The sequence below is a fragment of the Pristiophorus japonicus genome, chromosome 2 (genome assembly GCF_044704955.1).
Source record: "Pristiophorus japonicus isolate sPriJap1 chromosome 2, sPriJap1.hap1, whole genome shotgun sequence".
Classification (NCBI taxonomy): domain Eukaryota; kingdom Metazoa; phylum Chordata; class Chondrichthyes; family Pristiophoridae; genus Pristiophorus; species Pristiophorus japonicus.
In genome coordinates, this window is record NC_091978.1 from 259348295 (window position 1) to 259368498 (window position 20204).

The following is a 20204-nucleotide window of genomic DNA, read 5'->3' on the forward strand; positions in this document are numbered from 1 at the left end:
TTTTTGAAGCAGAGTAAAATACAGGGCTATGGTGAAAGCATGGGCAGTGTGATTAGTTTCGCATTGTTCTTGAAAAGAGTCGCCATAGACATGATGGTCAAATCGTCTCCTGTTGTGCTGTAAATGTCAATGATTCTATGATTTAATCAGGAAGTGATTTTGGTCTGAGCACCTTAACTGCTCATAAAATAATATCCTTAAGGTACTACAAGGTTTTATTGGTTTAACTGAAGCACTGGGAACCTTCTAAATACTATACTGTGGAGATATTTTTAGGGTGGTGTTATACTAAAGTTGCCGGTCTCAGACCAGTAAATCCTATAGCAAAATAAGTAGTCAGCAGAGCAAAGTTCTGCTTCCAGTTGCAACTCAATGCATTTCACATTACGTTCAGTGAGAAAAGAACCGTGCAGGTGGACTTGCTCCATGTACATAGAGTTCCGTTCCTCATACAGCCAATTTTTATTATGACAGAGTGGGTAGCTTGAACCCACTTTCTCATAACATTAAAAGATTTCATACTGCATTGAAAAAGTTCCCAGGAGCTCCAATGTACTGTCTGTGGAGTTTTAAAATATGACTTCAGGACCGGTGGGAGTTATAAAACTCTTGGTGTAATGTCCAATTGGTGTAGGACTACATGTGTTCTTGCACATTCATATTCGGTCAGCTCAGGAGTGAGGTTGGTTTGTTGCTATTTTCATGCTGATCTTCATCTGAAACTTATTTGGATTGGCACAAAAGCCATCTGGTGCCATTTATAGAATATTGCAATAACTGTCAAGTCATTGAATTAAGGCTTTCATAGATTTGCAGTCATAAAGGTCTCCCATTCACCCACTGATTCAATCAGCAAGTTATTGTGTTGTGGGGAGGAGAGGAATTGGTCTTCAAGCTCTTCTTGTTACAGTTGTTTCAAGATGCACCTCTTGTTATGTCCTTAATAATTGCCAAAAAATGACACTGGACTACAATTCTGGCCAAAAATCGTTACTCTTGAGAATCATGTGTTTGTAATTTGTTTTATTTCTTTATCCTATTTGTGGATTTTCTTTCCATGCTATGTACATTCAAGAGAAAGTGGGACACCTGTTCCAACATTGCTGCTATCGAGCCAACTACACTGGGGGAAATGGTTGCAGGAGTGGCCTGGTGATTGGCCCCTGATTTGCTCTCCTAACTGTGCCAGAGCCTTTGATTATAATGTAGGAAATCTGAGGAGAGAAATGAGGGGGCTGGACAGGGTAGATAGAGAGAAACTGTTCCCATTGGCAGAAGGGTCGAGAACCAGAGGACACAGATTTAAGGTGATTGGCACAAGAACCAAAGGCGATGTAACAAAAACCTTTTTTACACAGCGAGTGATTAGGATCTGGAATGTACTGCCCGAAAAGGTAGTGGAGGCAGACTCAATCACGGCTTTCAAAAAAGAGAGTTGGATAAATATCTAAAGGAAAACAAATGGCAGGGAAACGGGGAAAGGGCAGGGGATGGGATTATTTTAAGTGCTCTTGCAGAGGGTCGGCATGGGCTCGATGGGCCAAATGACCTTCTTCCGTGCTGTAACCATTCTATGATTCTATGAAATCATATCCCACCATCCTGTGATGCGCCACATAGCAGCTGCAAGAAATTCCGGTTGGAGGCCTCTTTCGGACGAACACCTCCGACCAGAGAATTTTTACGATTCCGGTGGGGGGGCCTTCTCTTCCCGTGCTTTGATGTGTGCTTCCGTCCTCGAGGTTCGAACGCAGAAGGTGCAGGGTGACTGCACAACCAATCAGGTACAGTATTCTCATTAATAGCAATGAGAACTCCGTATCTACGAGTTCTCATTGTTATTAATGAGGAAAAAAAACCAAATACACTTAACACAACATAAAAAATAAAAAACATATCTCACATAATTAAAATTAATTGAAATTAAAGTTAATAAATGTGTTTAAAAAAATATCAGAAAGATATTTTTTTTTCCTAAGTTTTGTAATTAGGGTTTAAAATAAACTTACCTTGGTGAGCAGGGCTTTTAGTATAAAAATGTGTTTTATATGTTTTTTTATGTGTTTTAAAACTTTTACGCTGGTAAAAGTAGGCTATGCACCTGCTTTCACCAGGTGCAAGAGTTTTAAGGACATTTTCTGGCTAAAAGATGGGCAAATAGTGCAATCTTGCCCATGCGAATGTCCTTGCTGCTGAGATGCGTGCGATCTGTCAAGCCAGAACTTGACAGATTGGAAAAGCCAGTTTTCGGCGCATGTGAATCGCACGCCGAAAACCAGCTTTTGCGATGCCTTCCCGGGTCCATACACATTCCATACGGACCCGGGGAGGCCGAAATTTCAGGCCCAGTGTGTCAGCACTCCACTTGTAAATGGAATCTGATCAACTCATGAAATTTTGTTCTGAATGTTGCTGCTTTACAATGTAACAGATTTATATGGGAAACCTTGAGTCTTAAAATGGATTTGTTTTTGTTAGAGTTGGTGGGCTAGATACAAGGGCCCTGGTTTTCATGAGCTGCAAGGTCCGCCCATTTGCTGCCCAAAGGACCGCCGATGGCCGCCGAGAGACCGGTGGTACTTTGCCTGAAAGATTCCTCTAAAAGAGGTGGCAGTAACGCCCGGCGGTAAAATAACGGCTTACGCCGTCAATCTGGGCGGCAGCGGGCGGGAGATCTCAATCTTGGCGGCAAAGGAGCTTGCCGCCCAAGTGTCGCCAAGGATGGAGTCGGGCCCAGGGAGGGTGGAAGACCTGAAAAGTAAAAACATCACAAAAAAAAATCACCGAACACCTTCAAGGGACCCCATCCAGGTAAGTCGCTGTTAAAAAATGTTTTTAAAATATGTTCACTAACCTTCTTTTGCATGTCGTCATATCCACCGTTGGGATAAGCACAGCCTCCAGGCGGCAGTCCTTCCCCCTGCTGGTGCTGACTCCCGCCGACACCAATCTGGCATCTCTGCATGTGGGAGGCCACTTACATGACTTGGCCACCAGAGGGCGTCAGCGGGTGGTTCCCTCCGGTTCACTCCCGCCCGCTCCAGCCCAAGTAGAAACTGGGAGCGACAGGAAAACTCAGCGGCAGTCGGCGGCAGCAGGCAATAAGGCCACCAATATGGGGGCCATAGAACCCAAAATTTATATTTCAAAGCATGCATCTTAAAATAGGTCTGCAGACTAGATTCAGAAGTATTTATTTTGAAGGTCTTTGTCCACTTTTGTTTATCATGGCATTAGAGTGAATACTTTGATATGTGTGTTTTTCAGTCAGTTAATTGAGGGTGAGGGGAGTCACTATCATATCAAGTATTGATAGATGCACATACAATTGCTTACAAACAGGGAATTAGTAATAGGCAACAGGACTATGATTGAAACTTTACTTACCTGCAGTTGGTGAAAGGTTTCGAACTTGACATGATATTCCATCTGTTCCCTTTTGGAAACCATCATGGCACAAGCAATAGGCAACTCCAAACCTATTCTCACAGATTTGACCACATCCACCATTCTTATACAGGCAAGGATCAACACCTGGAACAACAACACAAGGAATCGTAACACAGTCCATAACTCTAATTGTAGCATTCTCTGATACATAGGGGAAATTTTAACTTGAAAAAACGGGTAGGTTGGAGGAGGGAGGGGAGTTGAAGTTTAAAAAATCTAAAACCCGCCTCAAACCCGCCCAATTTCAATTTTTACTCAGGTGGGACGGGGGTGGGGGCAGGCAGCCAACCTGTTGCCAGGAGGCCGGTTGGCATTTTTAATATGGTAATGAGGCCCTGTCAATCAGGCTGGCTTCTGGGTGGGGAACCTACCCACAGTGTGCGAGAAAACCTGGACTTCCGGATTTCCCTCAGTCTACCGCCCCCCCGCTCTGGGCGGGTCATAAACTTCAAAATCCAGCCCAGTCTCATGTTCATAGTTAAAATCTAGGTACCTTTAAAATGTTTCAGATAAATAATCATTGTATTAATTCTCTAATTAGCCAATAATTGATTCAAAATCATAAGAAAAAAAAAATTGCCTAGATTTTGCTGTGAAAATATTTATGTGCAAATCAGATAGCAACTTCCAGGGAGTGGAGATGTGCAATTAAATGTGAAAATCTGGAAGTTGCTGTCTGAGATGTGCTGCTCCTCCGTAAGCTGCGTGAAAATGGCATCTCGCCATCTAGCGTAAAGTGCATCTTCTTTTGTAGACGTAGGGCCTAACTCCATGATCCTGTGCTCCCAGAATTGTAGCTGTAGTTCTCCAGCCCCCACTCCTGTGGGCGCAGCTTCCCATTGGAAGCATGGTATTGCAGAATTGCCCTAAAAATTACTTTTTTGGTGCAACATGAACATTTTTCACATACGTGTCTAAAGAGTACAGAAAACGAGTAGGAAAATGGCATTAGAGTAGGTAGCACTGATGTGGAACTTTCATATATAGCACCTTTCAAATCCTAAGGATATCCCAAGTGCTTCATAGCCAATAAATTATTTTGGAAAAGTAGTAACTATTGTTACAAAGGCAACTAGCATCATCACAAGCACAATGTGCCGAATAGCTGCCCTCTGAGCTGAGATTACTATATAGGAGGAAATTTTAATCTAACTCAGGACGGGAAGCCCACAGGATCGGGTGCAATGCCGGGTTTATACCCTGCTCAATATTACTTTGAGTAAAATCGGGCTGGATGTAAAGCCAAGGTTGCACCTAATCTCGTTGGTTTCCCAAGGGCGGGTTAAGTTAAAATTGCCTCTGACAACGTAATTTTAATCTAAAAAATACCTCATTATTGGAACTAAAAAGTTTGATTGTGATCTACTTTTAAACTAGTTCTCATTTACACCAACTAGTCTATTAATGCAGAATGAATTTACCTGGTTTGGCTATTGGATGAACTATAGCCATAGATGAAGGTCTAAGCATACTGCCTCGGAGTCGCACTCTATTGTGACCTGTCCACTTATCCACCCTCATAAGAGAAGGTTTACTCCAGTCTGTAAACCAAACATGATCTTCAAATACGGCTACGTCAAATGGATGTCCTTCAGAGAGGGGAGTAAATATATGTAATTCCTTCAAGAACTGTTCACTTTCTGTTGCAGATGAGAAAATAATATACAATTTTTTTTGTTAACAAGGAGCCTCACCTACTTCATTCTGAGCAAGTAGCCGACGGTTGGACCCATCTAGATCTGACATCTCAATAACAGATAGTTTAGCATCACACCAGTATAATTTGTTTGCTAGGTAGTCTATGGTTATTCCACTGGGCCACACGAGATTAGTGCCGATAATAACCAAACGATCAGCGCCTTCTAGGGAAGAACTTTCTATTGTAGGTTTATCTCCCCAGTCTGTCCAGAACAGCCTCCTTTATTAAATAAAATAATAGACAATAAACAGTTGGAAAAAAGAAATTATTTATTCAGTATGTTTTAAATATGCCCACCCATAATTGAGGCAGATGTATTCAAATGATACATAGTAACTGAATCTCATTGGATCTATTAACACTTTAGCAAATCCTGCGCAACAGGAATACACTTGTATTCGTGGTATCCCGCATTACCCAAATGGCAAAGGTTTTGAAAAAAAATTGAAGGGCCGCACTGTCTAGGCAATGTGGATATTTTTAATATTCCTTAATTTTTTTTCAGTGATGCAAATGTATTGAAGTTATAAAGTTGTAGCAACTAATAGACAGGCTAACCATTCTCAGATGACAGGAACACAGACATCTGATCACTTCTATCAGACCCCTGTGGCATTTTCACAATGCACATTGGAATCAGCTAGCAGTGGGGATACACATAAATTACTTTATTTAACCTAGCTTTTTAAAAAAAGATTCAGGTTATAAAACATTAGTGCTACACAATATTGTGCTTTTTATTATTTTTCACACTTCAGTTAGGCTGTCTGTTCAAAGAAAACAGAATAAACCAATCTTGCATGGAAGGATAAAATTGATCTCCCCCTAGGCCTCATCACATCTCACATTATTTCCTGATAAGTAACTGACATGCCTCCTGTTCCCAGCGCTCTTAAACTGGCTGCTGCAAGGTGAAGAGGTTTGCTCAAATTGCTTTTCAATGTGACCTCCTCTATAATGCATCTCCCCCACACAACCTGGTGAAGATCAGCAACTCAGCTATGTGGGAAATTGTGACCGCAAGTCCATCAGGCCACTAATGTTTTGGAGCCAGTGGAATTACCCCAGCCACGTTTCCCTCTCCTGCCTGCCCCACTAATGCCCAAATTTGCATGGCAATTGGACAGAAAACCCAGTCTACGGTTGCCATGAGTTATTCATAGAATCATAGAAAATGACGACACAGGAGGCCATTTGGCCCATTGTGTCAATGTTGTTTAAATGCCCAGGGGTCAGATAGAAGTGCTCAGATGTCTGTATTCCTGTCATCAGAGAGTGGTTAGCTTGTCTATTAGTGAAACAGCTTTATTGCTAGTTATTATTGCACCTTTTTGGAGATGTTTACTAAAATGTCACTTTCCCTTCCTCTCTACAAGTTATTTACTTCTTGAGGCACTCACTGCAGAATACCCAGCCTCTGACCTGCTCTTGTTGCCACAGTATTTATGTGACTAGTCCAATTAAGTTTCTGGTCAATGGTGACCCCCAGGATGTTGTTGGTGGGGAATTTGGAGATAGTAATGCCGTTGAATGTCAAGGGGCAGTGATTAGACACTCTTGAGGGAGATAGTCCTTGCCCGGCTCTTGTGTGGCGTCAATGCTACTTGCACTTATCAGCCCAAGCTTGAATGTTGTCCAGCTCTTGCTGCATGCGGGCACGGATTGCTTTATTATCTGAGGAGTTGTGAATGGAACTGAGCACTGCAATCATCAGCGAACATCCTCACATCTGACCCTATGACAGAGGGATGGTCAAAAATGAAGCAGCTGAAGATGGTTGGGCCTCCTGTGTAGTATCTGCTCAGCATATCCCTACAGACACACGTCTGAGATTGGGAACTTCATGGTTCAGGGATCAGCCTTCTTTCTTCCATTGTTGTGTTGCACCTCAAATATGCTGCAGTACTTGTTACCACAGCACTATTGGACTATGATTTATAACGGGAATAATATAGAACAGGGCAATAATTCTTCTGAATGTGCTGTGAATGGGAGTCTTTTAAGCACTTTTTGTCCTTTAAATTCTATCATTTTTAATCAGATGATTTAGTATTCCACAATTTTAGAAAGATGTGTTCTAATTTTAAGAAATATTATTATTTAAGCAATCTAGTGGCTGCTTTACCACTTTATATTTTCACACTCTTACTTAGCCAATGGATGGACAGCAATCCCTCTAGGCTTGTTGACACCTTCACTGACAATCACTTCTCTGCGCATACCATTGAGTTCACTCCTCTCAATGTGCGATAATCTGCAACAAATGGAGGCTACCGTTAAGGCTATTGTTGTGATTCATTATTTGATTCCAGTCATGCACTTCTTACTTTAAAACTATTTCTAATTGTACTGTGTCCTCCTCATACTCAAAGATGAAGTTGCCAACAAAGAAGGAAGCATAAGTTCATGGTAGATGGAGGTGTTGATGACTGTACTGACCAGTATGTGACAGAAATTGTCTATCACAAGCCTCACATAAGCAGCTAATACACTGTTCGCAGCATTGTACTATTCCTGGTTAACCTCCAGCATAAAATGCAAAATTTATAATCATTCCAAATAGTACAGCAGATAGTTAATTTTGCTTAGCACCAAAAATAGTTCACCATCATATATTACTAAGAATAAATCTGTACAATGTTCATGTATACCAGGAAATTACAGACAGCATCCATACCCTCACCACCCTCCCACGCCCCCTGATTTTCCATTCATTAATATTTATGGGCAGAAAATTGTACAGAAGGCACCCACAAAATCGGGCTGTGTATCGTGACAGCACTATTCCCGACCAGAATAGAGATGATTGGGTAATTCTCACATCAATCATACCTGGAATCCACACTGCTATAAGTGACTGGGTTGATTTTACTCACAGAATTTGTATGTAACTATTCTCCACTCACTACAATTTGCAGAAATCACTCTGCTTTTATCAGGAGACTGCTGTAGTTTTGGTCTTGAGTTCTGTTTGCTGTCCTTCCGAGAGATTCTTTTTAAGTAGACCCCATGGACTGCTGAGACACACCGTTTAAATAGGCTCTCTGAGTAAATAGACTTTGTTTGCTTTGATGTTTGGTGGTGAACCTGTGGAATTCTCTACCACAGAAGACTGTGGAGGCCAAGTCACTGAATATATTTAAGAGGGAGATAGATAGATTTCTAGAAACAAAAGGCATCAAGGGGTATGGGGAAAAAGCAGGAATATGGGGCCCAAGTTTCCACATGATTTGCGCCTGATTTTTAGGAGCAACTGGTGGAGAACGGACTATCTTAGAAATCGCAATTCTCCACATTTTTTTTCTGCAGTTCTCGTCAGGTAGAACAGTTCCACTTTGGAACAGAATTTTTTCTTCAAAAGGGGGCGTGTCCGGCCACTGACGCCTGATTTCAAAGTTTCCACAGTGAAAACGTACTCCAAACGAACTTAGAATGGAGCAAGTGAAGATTTTTGTAGAACTGAAAAAACCTGTTCTACACATTAAAAAATCAGGCGCAGGTTACAAATTAGGCGTCCAAAACGAGGTGGGGGGGGGGAAGGTAAGTCATTAAATTCTATAATAAATCCTTATTTATACTTCTACAAATATTATACAAATAAATCCAACCTGAATAAACATTTATAAGCAAAGAAAAGATTAAATAAACCATCTTCCTACCTGTGTGAAAGTGCCAGGCCTTTCGGGACCAAAGGCTGAACGGGCCGGCCCGAGACTTCGGGCAGGGCCCGTACCCAGCACCAGATTTACAGGTAGGTGGCGTTGGGTCGGGTCGGGGGGAGGGAGGGAGGGAGGGAGAGAGATGGGGGGAGGAAGGGAGAGAGGGGGGGGAGGGAGAGAGAGAGCGAGGGGAGGGGAGGGAGGGAGAGAGAGAGGGAGGTCAGGTCAGGGAGGGGGCAGTCAGGTTGGGGAGGGTCAGGTCGGGGAGGGTCAGGTCGGGGAGGGTCAGGTCGGGGAGGGTCAGGTCGGGGAGGGGGAGGTCAGGTCGGATCCAGTCCGGGAGCGGGGGCGGGGGGGGGGAGTGGTAGTCGGGTCGGGTCCAGTCGGGGGGCAGCTGGAGCAGGAGCGCGGGTTGGGTCGGGTCCAGTCGGGGGGGGGTGGCGGAGCGGGAGTCAGGTCGGGTCGGGTCGGGAGTCGGGTCGGGTCGGGGGGGAGGGAGCGGGAGTCGGGCCAGGGGGCGGGTGCGGGAGTCGGGTCGGGTCCAGTCCGGGGGTGGGGGGGTGGGGGGGGGGGAGCGGGAATCGGGTCGGGTCCAGTCGGGGGTAGGGGGGGAGCAGGAGCGGGAGCGGGAATCGGGTCGGGGGGGGCAGGAGCAGGAGTTGGGTCGAGTCCAGGGTGGGCGCGGGGGGGAGCGGGTGTTGGGTCCAATCCGGAGGCGGGGGGGGGGGGGGGGGGAAGCGGGTGTCGGGTCTGGTCGTGGGGGGGCGGGGGGGGGAAAGCAGGAGCTGGCCGTGGGAGGAGCCTTATTCACAGTGAGGCCATTCGGCCAGGGCTAGGGGCTGCATGCTTCGGGCCCCTCCCACACAGTTTCGGGCGCCTGGAGCTACTGCACTTGCGTGCCCACTGTCGGGACTGCGCCGTTCTAGGCGTGTGTGGAAACTTGGGCCCATGGTGTTGAGAGAGGATCAGCCATGATCTTATTGAATGGCAGTGCAGACTTGAAGGGCAAAATGGCCTACTACTGCTCCTATTTTCTATGTTTCTATGTGAGCAAATAGACTTTGTGTGAGTCCAGCCGTAAGTCCCGCCCATCTCCAACTCATCAGCTGACAGTGGTTCAATAGATGCTGTGCATCTTGATCAGCATAGCCAGAATAAGTAGTTTCTCTTCCCCTCTAATGCCTTTGTTATAACAGTTCACTTGTGATTGCCAGGTTAAACTGGGCTCCTCACACTGAGTTCTTTGGTTTCTGCTAAAGTTCAGCCTGCATGAGCATATAAACACCGTTCTATTTTGAATTCAGGGCGTGGGGTGCACGTTTAATCAAAAACTCTAATATAAACCTTGTTTCTATGGGTAAAACCATTAACCAGTACTAAATAAGAACAGAAAATGCTGGAAATCTCAGCGGTTCAGGCAGCATCTGTTGAGATAAAAACAGAGTTAACGTTTCAGGTTGATGACCCTTCGTCAGTTCTGAAATTTCCAGCATTTCTGTTTTTATTTCAGACTCCAGTGTCCACAATATTTTAATAAGAACATAAAAACATAAGAAATAGGAGCAGGAGTAGGCCATTTGGCCCCTCGAGCCTGCTCTGCTATTTAATAAGATCATGGCTGACCTGATCATGGACTCAGCCCCACTTCCCTGCCCGCTCCTCATAAACCTTTATTCCCTTATTGTTCAAAAATCTGTCTCTCTCCAACTTAACTATATTCAATGACCCAGCCTCCACAGCTCTCTGAGGCAGAGAATTCCATACATTTACAACCCTCTGAGAGAAGAAATTCCTCCTCATCTCAGTTTTAAATGGGCGGCCCCTTATTCTGAGACTATGTTCCCTAGTTTTAGTTTCCACTATGAGTGGAAATATCCTCTTTGCATCCACCTTGTCGTGCCCCCTCATTATCTTACATGTTTCGATAAGATCACCTCTCATTCTTCTGAACTCCAATGAGTATAGGCCCAAACTACTCAACCTATCTTCATAAGTCAACCCCCTCATGTCCGGAATCAACCGAGTGAACCTTATCCTTCCTTAAATATGCAGACCAAAACTGCACGCAGTACTCTAGGCGTGGCCTCACCTATACCTTGTACAGTTGTAGCAGGACTGCTCTACATTTATATACTCTATCCTCTTTGCAATAAAGGGCAACATTCCATTTGCCTTCCTGATTATCTACTGTACCTGCATACTAACTTTTTGTGTTTCATGCACAAGGACCCCCGTTCCCTCTGTATGACAGCACTTTGCAATTTCACTCCATTTAAATTATAATTTGCTTTTCTATTTTTTCTGCCGAAGTGGACAACCTCACATTTTCCCACATTATATTCCATCTGCCCAATTTTTGTCCACTCACTTAGCCTGTCTATATCCGTTTGCAGATTTTTTTGTGCCCTCCTCAAATTTGCTTTCCCACCCATCTTTGTATCATCAGCAAACTTGGCTACATTACATTCGGTCCCTTCATCCAAGTTATTAATATAGATTGTAAATAGTTGAGGCCCCAGCATCTATCCCTGCAGCACCCCACGAGTTACTGTTTGCCAACTGGAAAATGCCCCGTTTATCTCGAATCTCTGTTTTCTGTTAGTTAGTCAATCCGCTATTCATGCTAATATATTACTCACAACCCTGTGATCTTTTATATTGTGCTGTTACCTTGTATGCGGCACTTTATCAAATGCCTTCTGGAAATCCAAATATACCACATCCACTGGTTCCCCATATTCACCCTGCTTGTTACATCCTCAAAGAACTCCACAAAATTTGGCAAACATGATTTCCCTTTCATAAGATATGTAAAGAGAAAAAGGTTAGTAAAGACAAATGTAGGTCCCCTGCAGTCAGAATCAGGGGAAGTCATAACGGAAAACAAAGAAATGGCGGACCAATTGAACAAGTACTTTGGTTCGGTATTCACTAAGGAGGACACAAACAACCTTCCGGATATAAAAGGGGTCAGAGGGTCTAGTAAGGAGGAGGAACTGAGGGAAATCCTTATTAGTCGGGAAATTGTGTTGGGGAAATTGATGGGATTGAAGGCCAATAAATCCCCAGGGCCTGATGGACTGCATCCCAGAGTACTTGAGGAGGTGGCCTTGGAAATAGCGGATGCATTGACAGTCATTTTCCAACATTCCATTGACTCTGGATCAGTTCCTATCGAGTGGAGGGTAGCCAATGTAACCCCACTTTTTAAAAAAGGAGGGAGAAAGAAAACACAGAATTATAGACCGGTCAGCCTGACATCGGTAGTGGGTAAAATGATGGAATCAATTATTAAGGATGTCATAACTGCGCATTTGGAAAGAGGTGACATGATAGGTCCAAGTCAGCATGGATTTGTGAAAGGGAAATCATGCTTGACAAATCTTCTGGAATTTTTTGAGGATGTTTCCAGTAGAGTGGACAAGGGAGAACCAGTTGATGTGGTATATTTGGACTTTCAGAAGGCTTTCGACAAGGTCCCACACAAGAGATTAATGTCCAAAGTTAAAGCACATGGGATTGGGGGTAGTGTGCTGACATGGATTGTGAACTGGTTGTCAGACAGGAAGCAAAGAGTAGGAGTAAATGGGGACTTTTCAGAATGACAGGCAGTGACTAGTGGGGTACCGCAAGGTTCTGTGCTGGGGCCCCAGCTGTTTACACTGTACATTAATGATTTAGACGAGGGGATTAAATGTAGTATCTCCAAATTTGCGGATGACACTAAGTTGGGTGGCAGTGTGAGCTGTGAGGAGGATGCTATGAGGCTGCAGAGCGACTTGGATAGGTTGGGTGAGTGGGCAAATGCATGGCAGATGAAGTATAATGTGGATAAATGTGAGGTTATCCACTTTGGTGGTAAAAACAGAGAGAGAGACTATTATCTGAATGGTGACAGATTAGGAAAAGGGGAGGTGCAACGAGACCTGGGTGTCATGGTACATCAGTCATTGAAGGTTGGCATGCAGGTACAGCAGGCGGTTAAGAAAGCAAATGGCATGTTGGCCTTCATAGCGAGGGGATTTGAGTACAGGGGCAGGGAGGTGTTGCTACAGTTGTACAGGGTCTTGGTGAGGTCACACCTGGAGTATTGTGTACAGTTTTGGTCTCCTAACCTGAGGAAGGTCATTCTTGCTATTGAGGGAGTGCAGCGAAGGTTCACCAGACTGATTCCCGGGATGGCGGGACTGACCTATCAAGAAAGACTGAATCAACTGGGCTTGTATTCACTGGAATTCAGAAGAATGAGAGGGGATCTCATAGAAACGTTTAAAATTCTGATGGGTTTAGACAGGTTAGATGCAGGATGTTCCCAATGTTGGGGCAGTCCAGAACTAGGGGTCACAGTCTAAGGATAAGGGGTAAGCCATTTAGGACCGAGATGAGGAGAAACTTCTTCACCCAGAGAGTGGTGAACCTGTGGAATTCTCTACCACAGAAAGTTGTTGAGGCCAATTCACTAAATATATTCAAAAAGGAGTTAGATGAAGTCCTTACTACTAGGGGGATCAAGGAGTATGGCGTGAAAGCAGGAATGGGGTACTGAGGTTGCATGTTCAGCCATGAACTCATTGAATGGCAGTGCAGGCTAGAAGGGCCGAATGGCCTACTCCTGCACCTATATTCTATGTTTTTCTATGTTTCTATAAAACCATGCCGACTCTGCTTGATTGAATTATGCTTTTTCAAGTGTCCCGCTAAAAACATAGAAACATAGAAAATAGGTGCAGGAGTAGGCCATTTGGCCCTTCAAGCCTGCACTATCATTCAATATGATCATGGCTGAACATGCAACTTCAGTACCCCATTCCTGCTCTCTCTCCATACCCCTTGATCCCTTTAGCCAGAAGGGCCACATCTAACTCCCTTTGAATATATCTAATGAACTGGCCTCAACAACTTTCTGTGGTAGAGAATTCCACAGGTTCACAATTCTCTGAGTGAAGAAGTCTCTCCTCATCTCGGTCCTAAATGGCTTACCCCTTATCCTTAGACTGTGACCCCTGGTTCTCGACTTCCCCAACATCGGGAACATTCTTCCTGCATCTAACCTGTCCAATCTCATCAGATTTTTGTATGTTTCTATGAGATCCCCTCACATTCTTCTAAATTCCAGTGAATATAAGCCTAGTCGATCCAGTCTTTCTTCATATGTCAGCATTGCCATCCCGGGAATCAGTCTGGTGAACCTTCGCTGCACTCCCTCAATAGCAACAATGTCCTTCCTCAGATTCGGAGACCAAAACTGCATACTATATTCAAGGTGTGGCCTCACCAAGGCCCGGTACAACTGCAGTAAGACTTCCCTGCTCTTAGTCAAATCCTCTTGCCATGAAGGCCAACATGCCATTTTCCTTCTTCATCACCTGCTGTACCTGCATGCCAACTTTCAATGACTGATGTGCCATGACACCCAGGTTTCGTTGCACTTCCCCTTTTCCTATGTCACCATTCAGATAATATTCTACCTTCCTGTTTTGCCACAAAAGTGGATAACCTCACATTTATCTACATTATACTGCATCTGCCATGCATTTGCCCACTTACCTAACTTGTCCAAGTCACCGTGCAGCCTCTTAGCATCAACCTCACAGCTCACACTGCCACCCAGCTTAGTGTCATCTGCAAACTTGTATATTGTAAATAGCTGGGGTCCCAGCACTGAACCTTGCGGTACCCTACTAGTCACTGCCTTCCATTCTGAAAAGGACCCGTTTATTCCTATCTTTGCTTCCTGTCTACCAACCAGTTCTCTATCCACGTCAATACATTACCCCCAATACCATTTGCTTTAATTTTGCACACCAATCTCTTGTGTGGGACCTTGCCAAAAGCCTTTTGAAAATCCAAATACACCGCATCCACTGGTTCTCCCTTGTCCACTCTACTAGTTACATCCTCAAAAGATTCGAGAAGATTTTTCAAGCATGATTTCCCTTTCATAAATCCATGCTGACTTGGACCGATCCTGTCACTACTTTCCAAATGCGCTGCTATTACATCTTTAATAATTGATTCCAACATTTTCGCCACTAGCGATGTCAGGCTAACCGGCCTATAATTCCCTGTTTTCTCTCTCTCTCCTTCTTTAAAAAGTGGAGTTACATTAGCTACCCCCCAATCCATAGGAACTGATCCAGAGGCTATAGTATGTTGGAAAATGACCACCAATGCATCCACTATTTCTAGGGCCACTTCCTTAAGTACTCTGGGATGCAGACTATCAGGCCCTGGGGACTATCAGGCCTTCAATCCAATCAATATCCCTAACACAATTTCTTGACTAATAAGGATTTCCTTCAGTTCCTCCTTCTCGCTAGATCCTCGGTCCCCTAGTATTTCCAGAAGGTTATTTGTGTCTTCCTTAGTGAAGACAGAACCAAAGTATTTGTTCAATTGGTTTGCCATTTCTTTGTTCCCCATTATAAATTCACCTGATTCTGACTCCAAGTGACCTACATTTGTCTACATTCATCTTTTTCTCTTCACTTATGTTCTCTACAAGCTTACTCTCGTACTCTGTTTTCCCCCTCCTAATTAAACCCTTTGTCCTCCTCTGCTGAATTCTAAATTTCTCCCAGTCCTCAGGTTTGCTGCTTTTTCTGGCCAGTTTATATGCCTCTTCCTTGGATTTAACACTATCCCTAATTTCCCTTGTTCGCCACGGTTGAGCCACCTTACCAATTTAATTTTTATCCCAGACAGGGATGTACAATTGTTAAAGTTCATCCATGTTACAGTTCATCCATGTCTGCCATTGCCCATCCATTGTCAACCCTTTAAGTATCATTTGCCAGTCTATCCTCGCCAATTCACGTTTCATACCATCGAAGTTACCTTTCTTTAAGTTCTAGTCTCTGAATTAACTGTACGACTCTCCATCTTAATGAAGAAATCTACCATATTATGATCACTCTTCCCCAAGGGGCCTCACACAGCACGATTGCTAATTAATCCTCGATCATTACACAGCACCCAGTCTAGGATGGCCAGCTTTCTAGTTGGTTCCTCGACTTATTGGTCTAGAAAACCATCCCTTATACACTCCAGGAAATCCTCTGCCACCGTATTGCTACCAGTTTTGTTAGCCTAATCAATATGTAGATTAAAGTCACCCCTGATAACCGCTGTACCTTTATTGCTGCATCCCTAATTTCCTGTTTGATGCCATCCCCAAACTCACTACTACTATTTGGTGGTCTGTACACAACTCCCACACAGTTCCGCAGCTCTACACATACAGATTCCACATCATCCAAGCTAATGTCCTTCCTTACTATTGCGTTAATCTCCTCTTTAACCAGCAATGCTACCTCACCTCCTTTTGCTTTCTGTCCATCCTTCCTGAATATTGAATACCCCTCGATGTTGAGTTCCCAGCCTTGGTCACCCTGGAGCCATGTCTTCGAAATCCCAATTACATCATATCCATGAACAGCTATCTGCGCAGTTAATTTGTCCACCTTATTATGAATGCTCCTCGCATTGAGACCAGAGCCTTCAGGCTTGTTTTTTTAACACTCTTTGTCCTTTTAGAATGATGTTGTAATGTGGCCCTTTTTGATTTTTGCTTTTCATTTCTCAGCCCTTCGCTTTTACTTTTCTCCTTTCTATCTTTTGCCATTTTACTTCCCTCTGTCTCCCTGCATAGATTCCCATCTCCCTGCCACATTAGTTTAAACCCTCCCCAACAGCACTAGCAAACACTCCCCCAGGACATTGGTTTCGGTCCTGCCCAGGTGCAGACCGTCCGGTTTGTACTGGTCCCACCTTCCCCAGAATCGGTTCCAATGTCCCAGGAATTTGAATCCCTCCCTCTTGCACCAATTCTCAAGCCACATATTTATCTTAACTATCCTGCTATTTCTACTCTGACTAGCACATGGCACTGGTAGCAATCCTGAGATTACTACCTTTGAGGTCCTATTTTTAATTTAACTCCTAGCTCCCTAAATTCAGCCTGTAGGACCTCGTCCCATTTTTTTACCTATATCATTGGTACCTATTTGCACCACGACAACTGGCTGTTCACCCTCCCCTCCAGAATGTCCTGCAGCCACTCCGAGACATCCTTGACCCTTGCACCAGGGAGGCAACATACCATCCTGGAGTCGATTGCGGCCACAGAAACACCTATCTATTCCCCTTACAATAGAATCCTCTACCACTATAGCTCTCCCACTCTTTTTCCTGCCCTCCTGTGCAGCAGAGCCACCCATGGTGCCATGAACTTGGCTGCTGCTGCCTTCCCCTGATGAGCCATCTCCCCCAACAGTATAAAGTGGTATATCTGTATTAGAGGGAGATGACCGCAAGAGACTCCTGCACTACCTTCCTACTCCTGCTCTGCCTGATGGTCACCCATCCCCTATCTGCCTTTGTAACCTTTGCCTGTGGTGTGACCAACTCACTAAATGTGCTATTCATCTCATCCTCAGCATTGCGGAGGCTCCAGAGTGAATCCATACACAGGTCCAGTGCACCAATGCGGTCTGACAGGAGCTGCAGCTGGACACACTTTCAGAAACATAGTAGTCAGGGACCTGATTTCCCATATAGCACAGAAGCAGCATGACACAGGTCTGGGCTCTCCTGCCATGACTTAACCCTTAAATTAACTTAATTTGGCAACAGTGCCAAAGGTTTCTTACGGATAAGAAAAAGAAAAAGATAAAGAAAAAAGAAAAACTACTCATCAATCAACCAGCGAATCACTTACCCTCTTGGCTGTGACATCACATTTTGATTTCTTTTTACTGTTTCCTTAATAATGGACTCCAGCATTTTCCCAACAATTGATGTTAAGCTAACTGGTTTATAGTTTCCTGCTTTTTGTCTGCCTCCTTTTTTAAATAGGGTCTTGTATAGAACCAGTACAACCAGTTATAGTTGTAGGCAGTGTTGGGGAAGGAGTTTTCAATGTTAAAGGGTGCCAAAACAATTTAAATTATTTTTAAGTAGCAGTTTGAGCTAACCCTTGGACCTTCCTGCTCCATTTTCCCATGGCCCCGACATCTGCCATGGTGATGATTGTGGATATTTGCGCTGGTGCAAGGAAAGAGCAGCCCTGAGCAGCAGGTGTGCATGCTGAAACAGGCCAGAACTGGTTCAATGAGATGATGTAAATATGTAAGCAGGTAAGAATAGCTTGGAGGAGCAGATGTATATCGTCATTTATTGGTGGCTTTATCATCAACATTGACTTTGAAATTTTTCATTTGGTGGGGGGGGAGGTTCCATTTTAAGGGCTAAATTCAAAAAACAGAAATCCATTTATGGTATTTAGTCACCTTCACTGAAGCCACAATGAAAATTGGTTGAATTGGGTGACTACGACATTATATTGTAAAACAAATGAGAGAGACCTGTATCTATCAGTCACTTCTTTTCAGTGGCAAAATATGAAGGTATGAAACAAGCAGAATGGTATTACACAAACATGGAGTGGAGAAACATGCCAAACTGTTCTTCTGCAAATGTGCAACATTGTTTGATTAGAGAGATAGGTGCATCTGAATCGTCAGGAGTATGGTAAAATATTGATTTCCCCAAGTAAGTTTGGAAAATAAATATCCTGTTTACCGAGGCGAGAGTTGAAATGCAGCCAGCTCCTATCCTTAGATTGAATTAAATTTATCCCTGAACTTTCTGAATATTTCCAAATCCTATTTGCTGATGCTTATAGTTATTTGCTAATGGGGAACTTAAGGAAAACTAACAGATGTTCAGCTAAACACGTCAGATAGTTAAAATTAAGATAAACCTCCAGAATTAGCCCTTCAACTCTGGACATACCCTCTGTCAGTCCAGTATAATTTGCGGTTAATCCAGTCCACAGCTAGTCCTTCAGGCAAATCCATATCATCGCTAATAAGTTCCTCACGCTCAGAACCATCCACATTAGCTCTTTCTATCCACTTCAGGCCTGTGTGAGCAAAATAAATCTACAAACAAAAGAGAACATGGAAGATTCATAAAACAGCTATAATAAAAACCACTCAGATCAGTAACTTTAAACATTAAAGATCTCAGTGTCTGTATGAATATACACAATAATCTTGTCAAGTACATTTACAAGCCATTATCAATAGTAACCCGTTCACCAACATGCCACAGTTCATCATACAACAAGCTCGATTTGTTTCAAGCTGCATGAAGTGGGCTGGAGAATGCAGTGCTTTCTATTTTAAACACTCAGCTCCAAGGATAAGTGTACCACAGTTTGATGCAGAGTAAGGCTCCTCATATTCTACCCTAACAACACGCTTCAGCCCTTAACTTAGAAGAGCGTCTCCCTACTGTATCAGTGTGAAATATAAGAGTACGTCTGTGAAAATAACTTAATGTGCCTAAAATTCTGGCCTCGCCGGGTCTGTACGAAATGCGCGTGGACCTGACAAGGCCTTGCAAAAGCTCAATGCACATGCGCCGAAAACCAGTTTTTCCGATCTGTCAAGATTTCTCCGTATAGATCCTCCGCATCCCCGGGAGATGCCTGAGGATTGGGAACAGTTTAGAATTCAGCAAAAAAGGACCAAGAGATTGATTAAGAGGGGAAAAATAGAGTATGAGAGTAAACTTGCAAAGAACATAAAAACCGACTGCAAAGGTTTCCACAGGTACGTAGAAAGAAAAAGATCAGTGAAGACAGATGTAGGTCCTTTACAGTCAGAAATGGGAGAATTTATAATGGGGAACAAGGAAATGGCAGAACAATTAAATAAATACTTAGGTTCTATCTTCACGGAAGAGGACACAAATAATGTACCAGAAATGCTAGGGAACCAAGGGTCTAGTGAGCAAGAGGAATTAAAGGAAATGATTATTAGTAAGAAAATAGCGCTGAAGAAACTAAAGGGACTGCAAGCCAATAAATCCCCAGGGTCTGATAATCTGCATCATAGAGTACTAAAAGAGGTAGCCATGGAAATAGTGGATGCATTGGTTGTTATCTTCCAAAATTCTATAGATTATGGAACAGTTCCTGCAGATTGGAGGGTGGTAAATGTAACCCCACTATTTAAAAAAGGAGGGATAGAGAAAACCGAGAACTACAGACCGGTTAGCCTAACATCAATAGTTGGGAAAATGCTACAGTCTATTAAAAAATATGTGATAACGGGACACTTAGATAATATCAACTGGATTAGACAAAGTCAACATGGATTTATGAAAGGAAAATCGTGTTTGACAAACCTACTGGAGTTTTTTGAGGATCTAACTGATAGAATAGATAAGGGAGAACCAGTGGATGTAGTGTATTGGATTTTCAGAAGGTCTTTGATAAAGTCCCACATAAGAGGTTAGTATGCAAAATTAAAGCACATAGGATTGGGGGTAGTATACTGGCATGGATTGAAAATTGGTTAATTGACAGGAAACAGAATAGGAATAAA

General features: G+C 43.5%; 1 protein-coding gene across 1 annotated transcript in view; it reads right to left on the reverse strand.

Moving 5' to 3' along the window:
• The window catches only part of egf (epidermal growth factor), a 231298-nt gene that overhangs the window by 87692 nt on the left and 123402 nt on the right, over positions 1-20204 (reverse strand). The window contains 5 exon segments of the mRNA XM_070861900.1: positions 3388-3534; positions 4872-5039; positions 5145-5368; positions 7299-7403; positions 18604-18752. Coding sequence (XP_070718001.1) covers positions 3388-3534; positions 4872-5039; positions 5145-5368; positions 7299-7403; positions 18604-18752 — 793 coding nt within the window.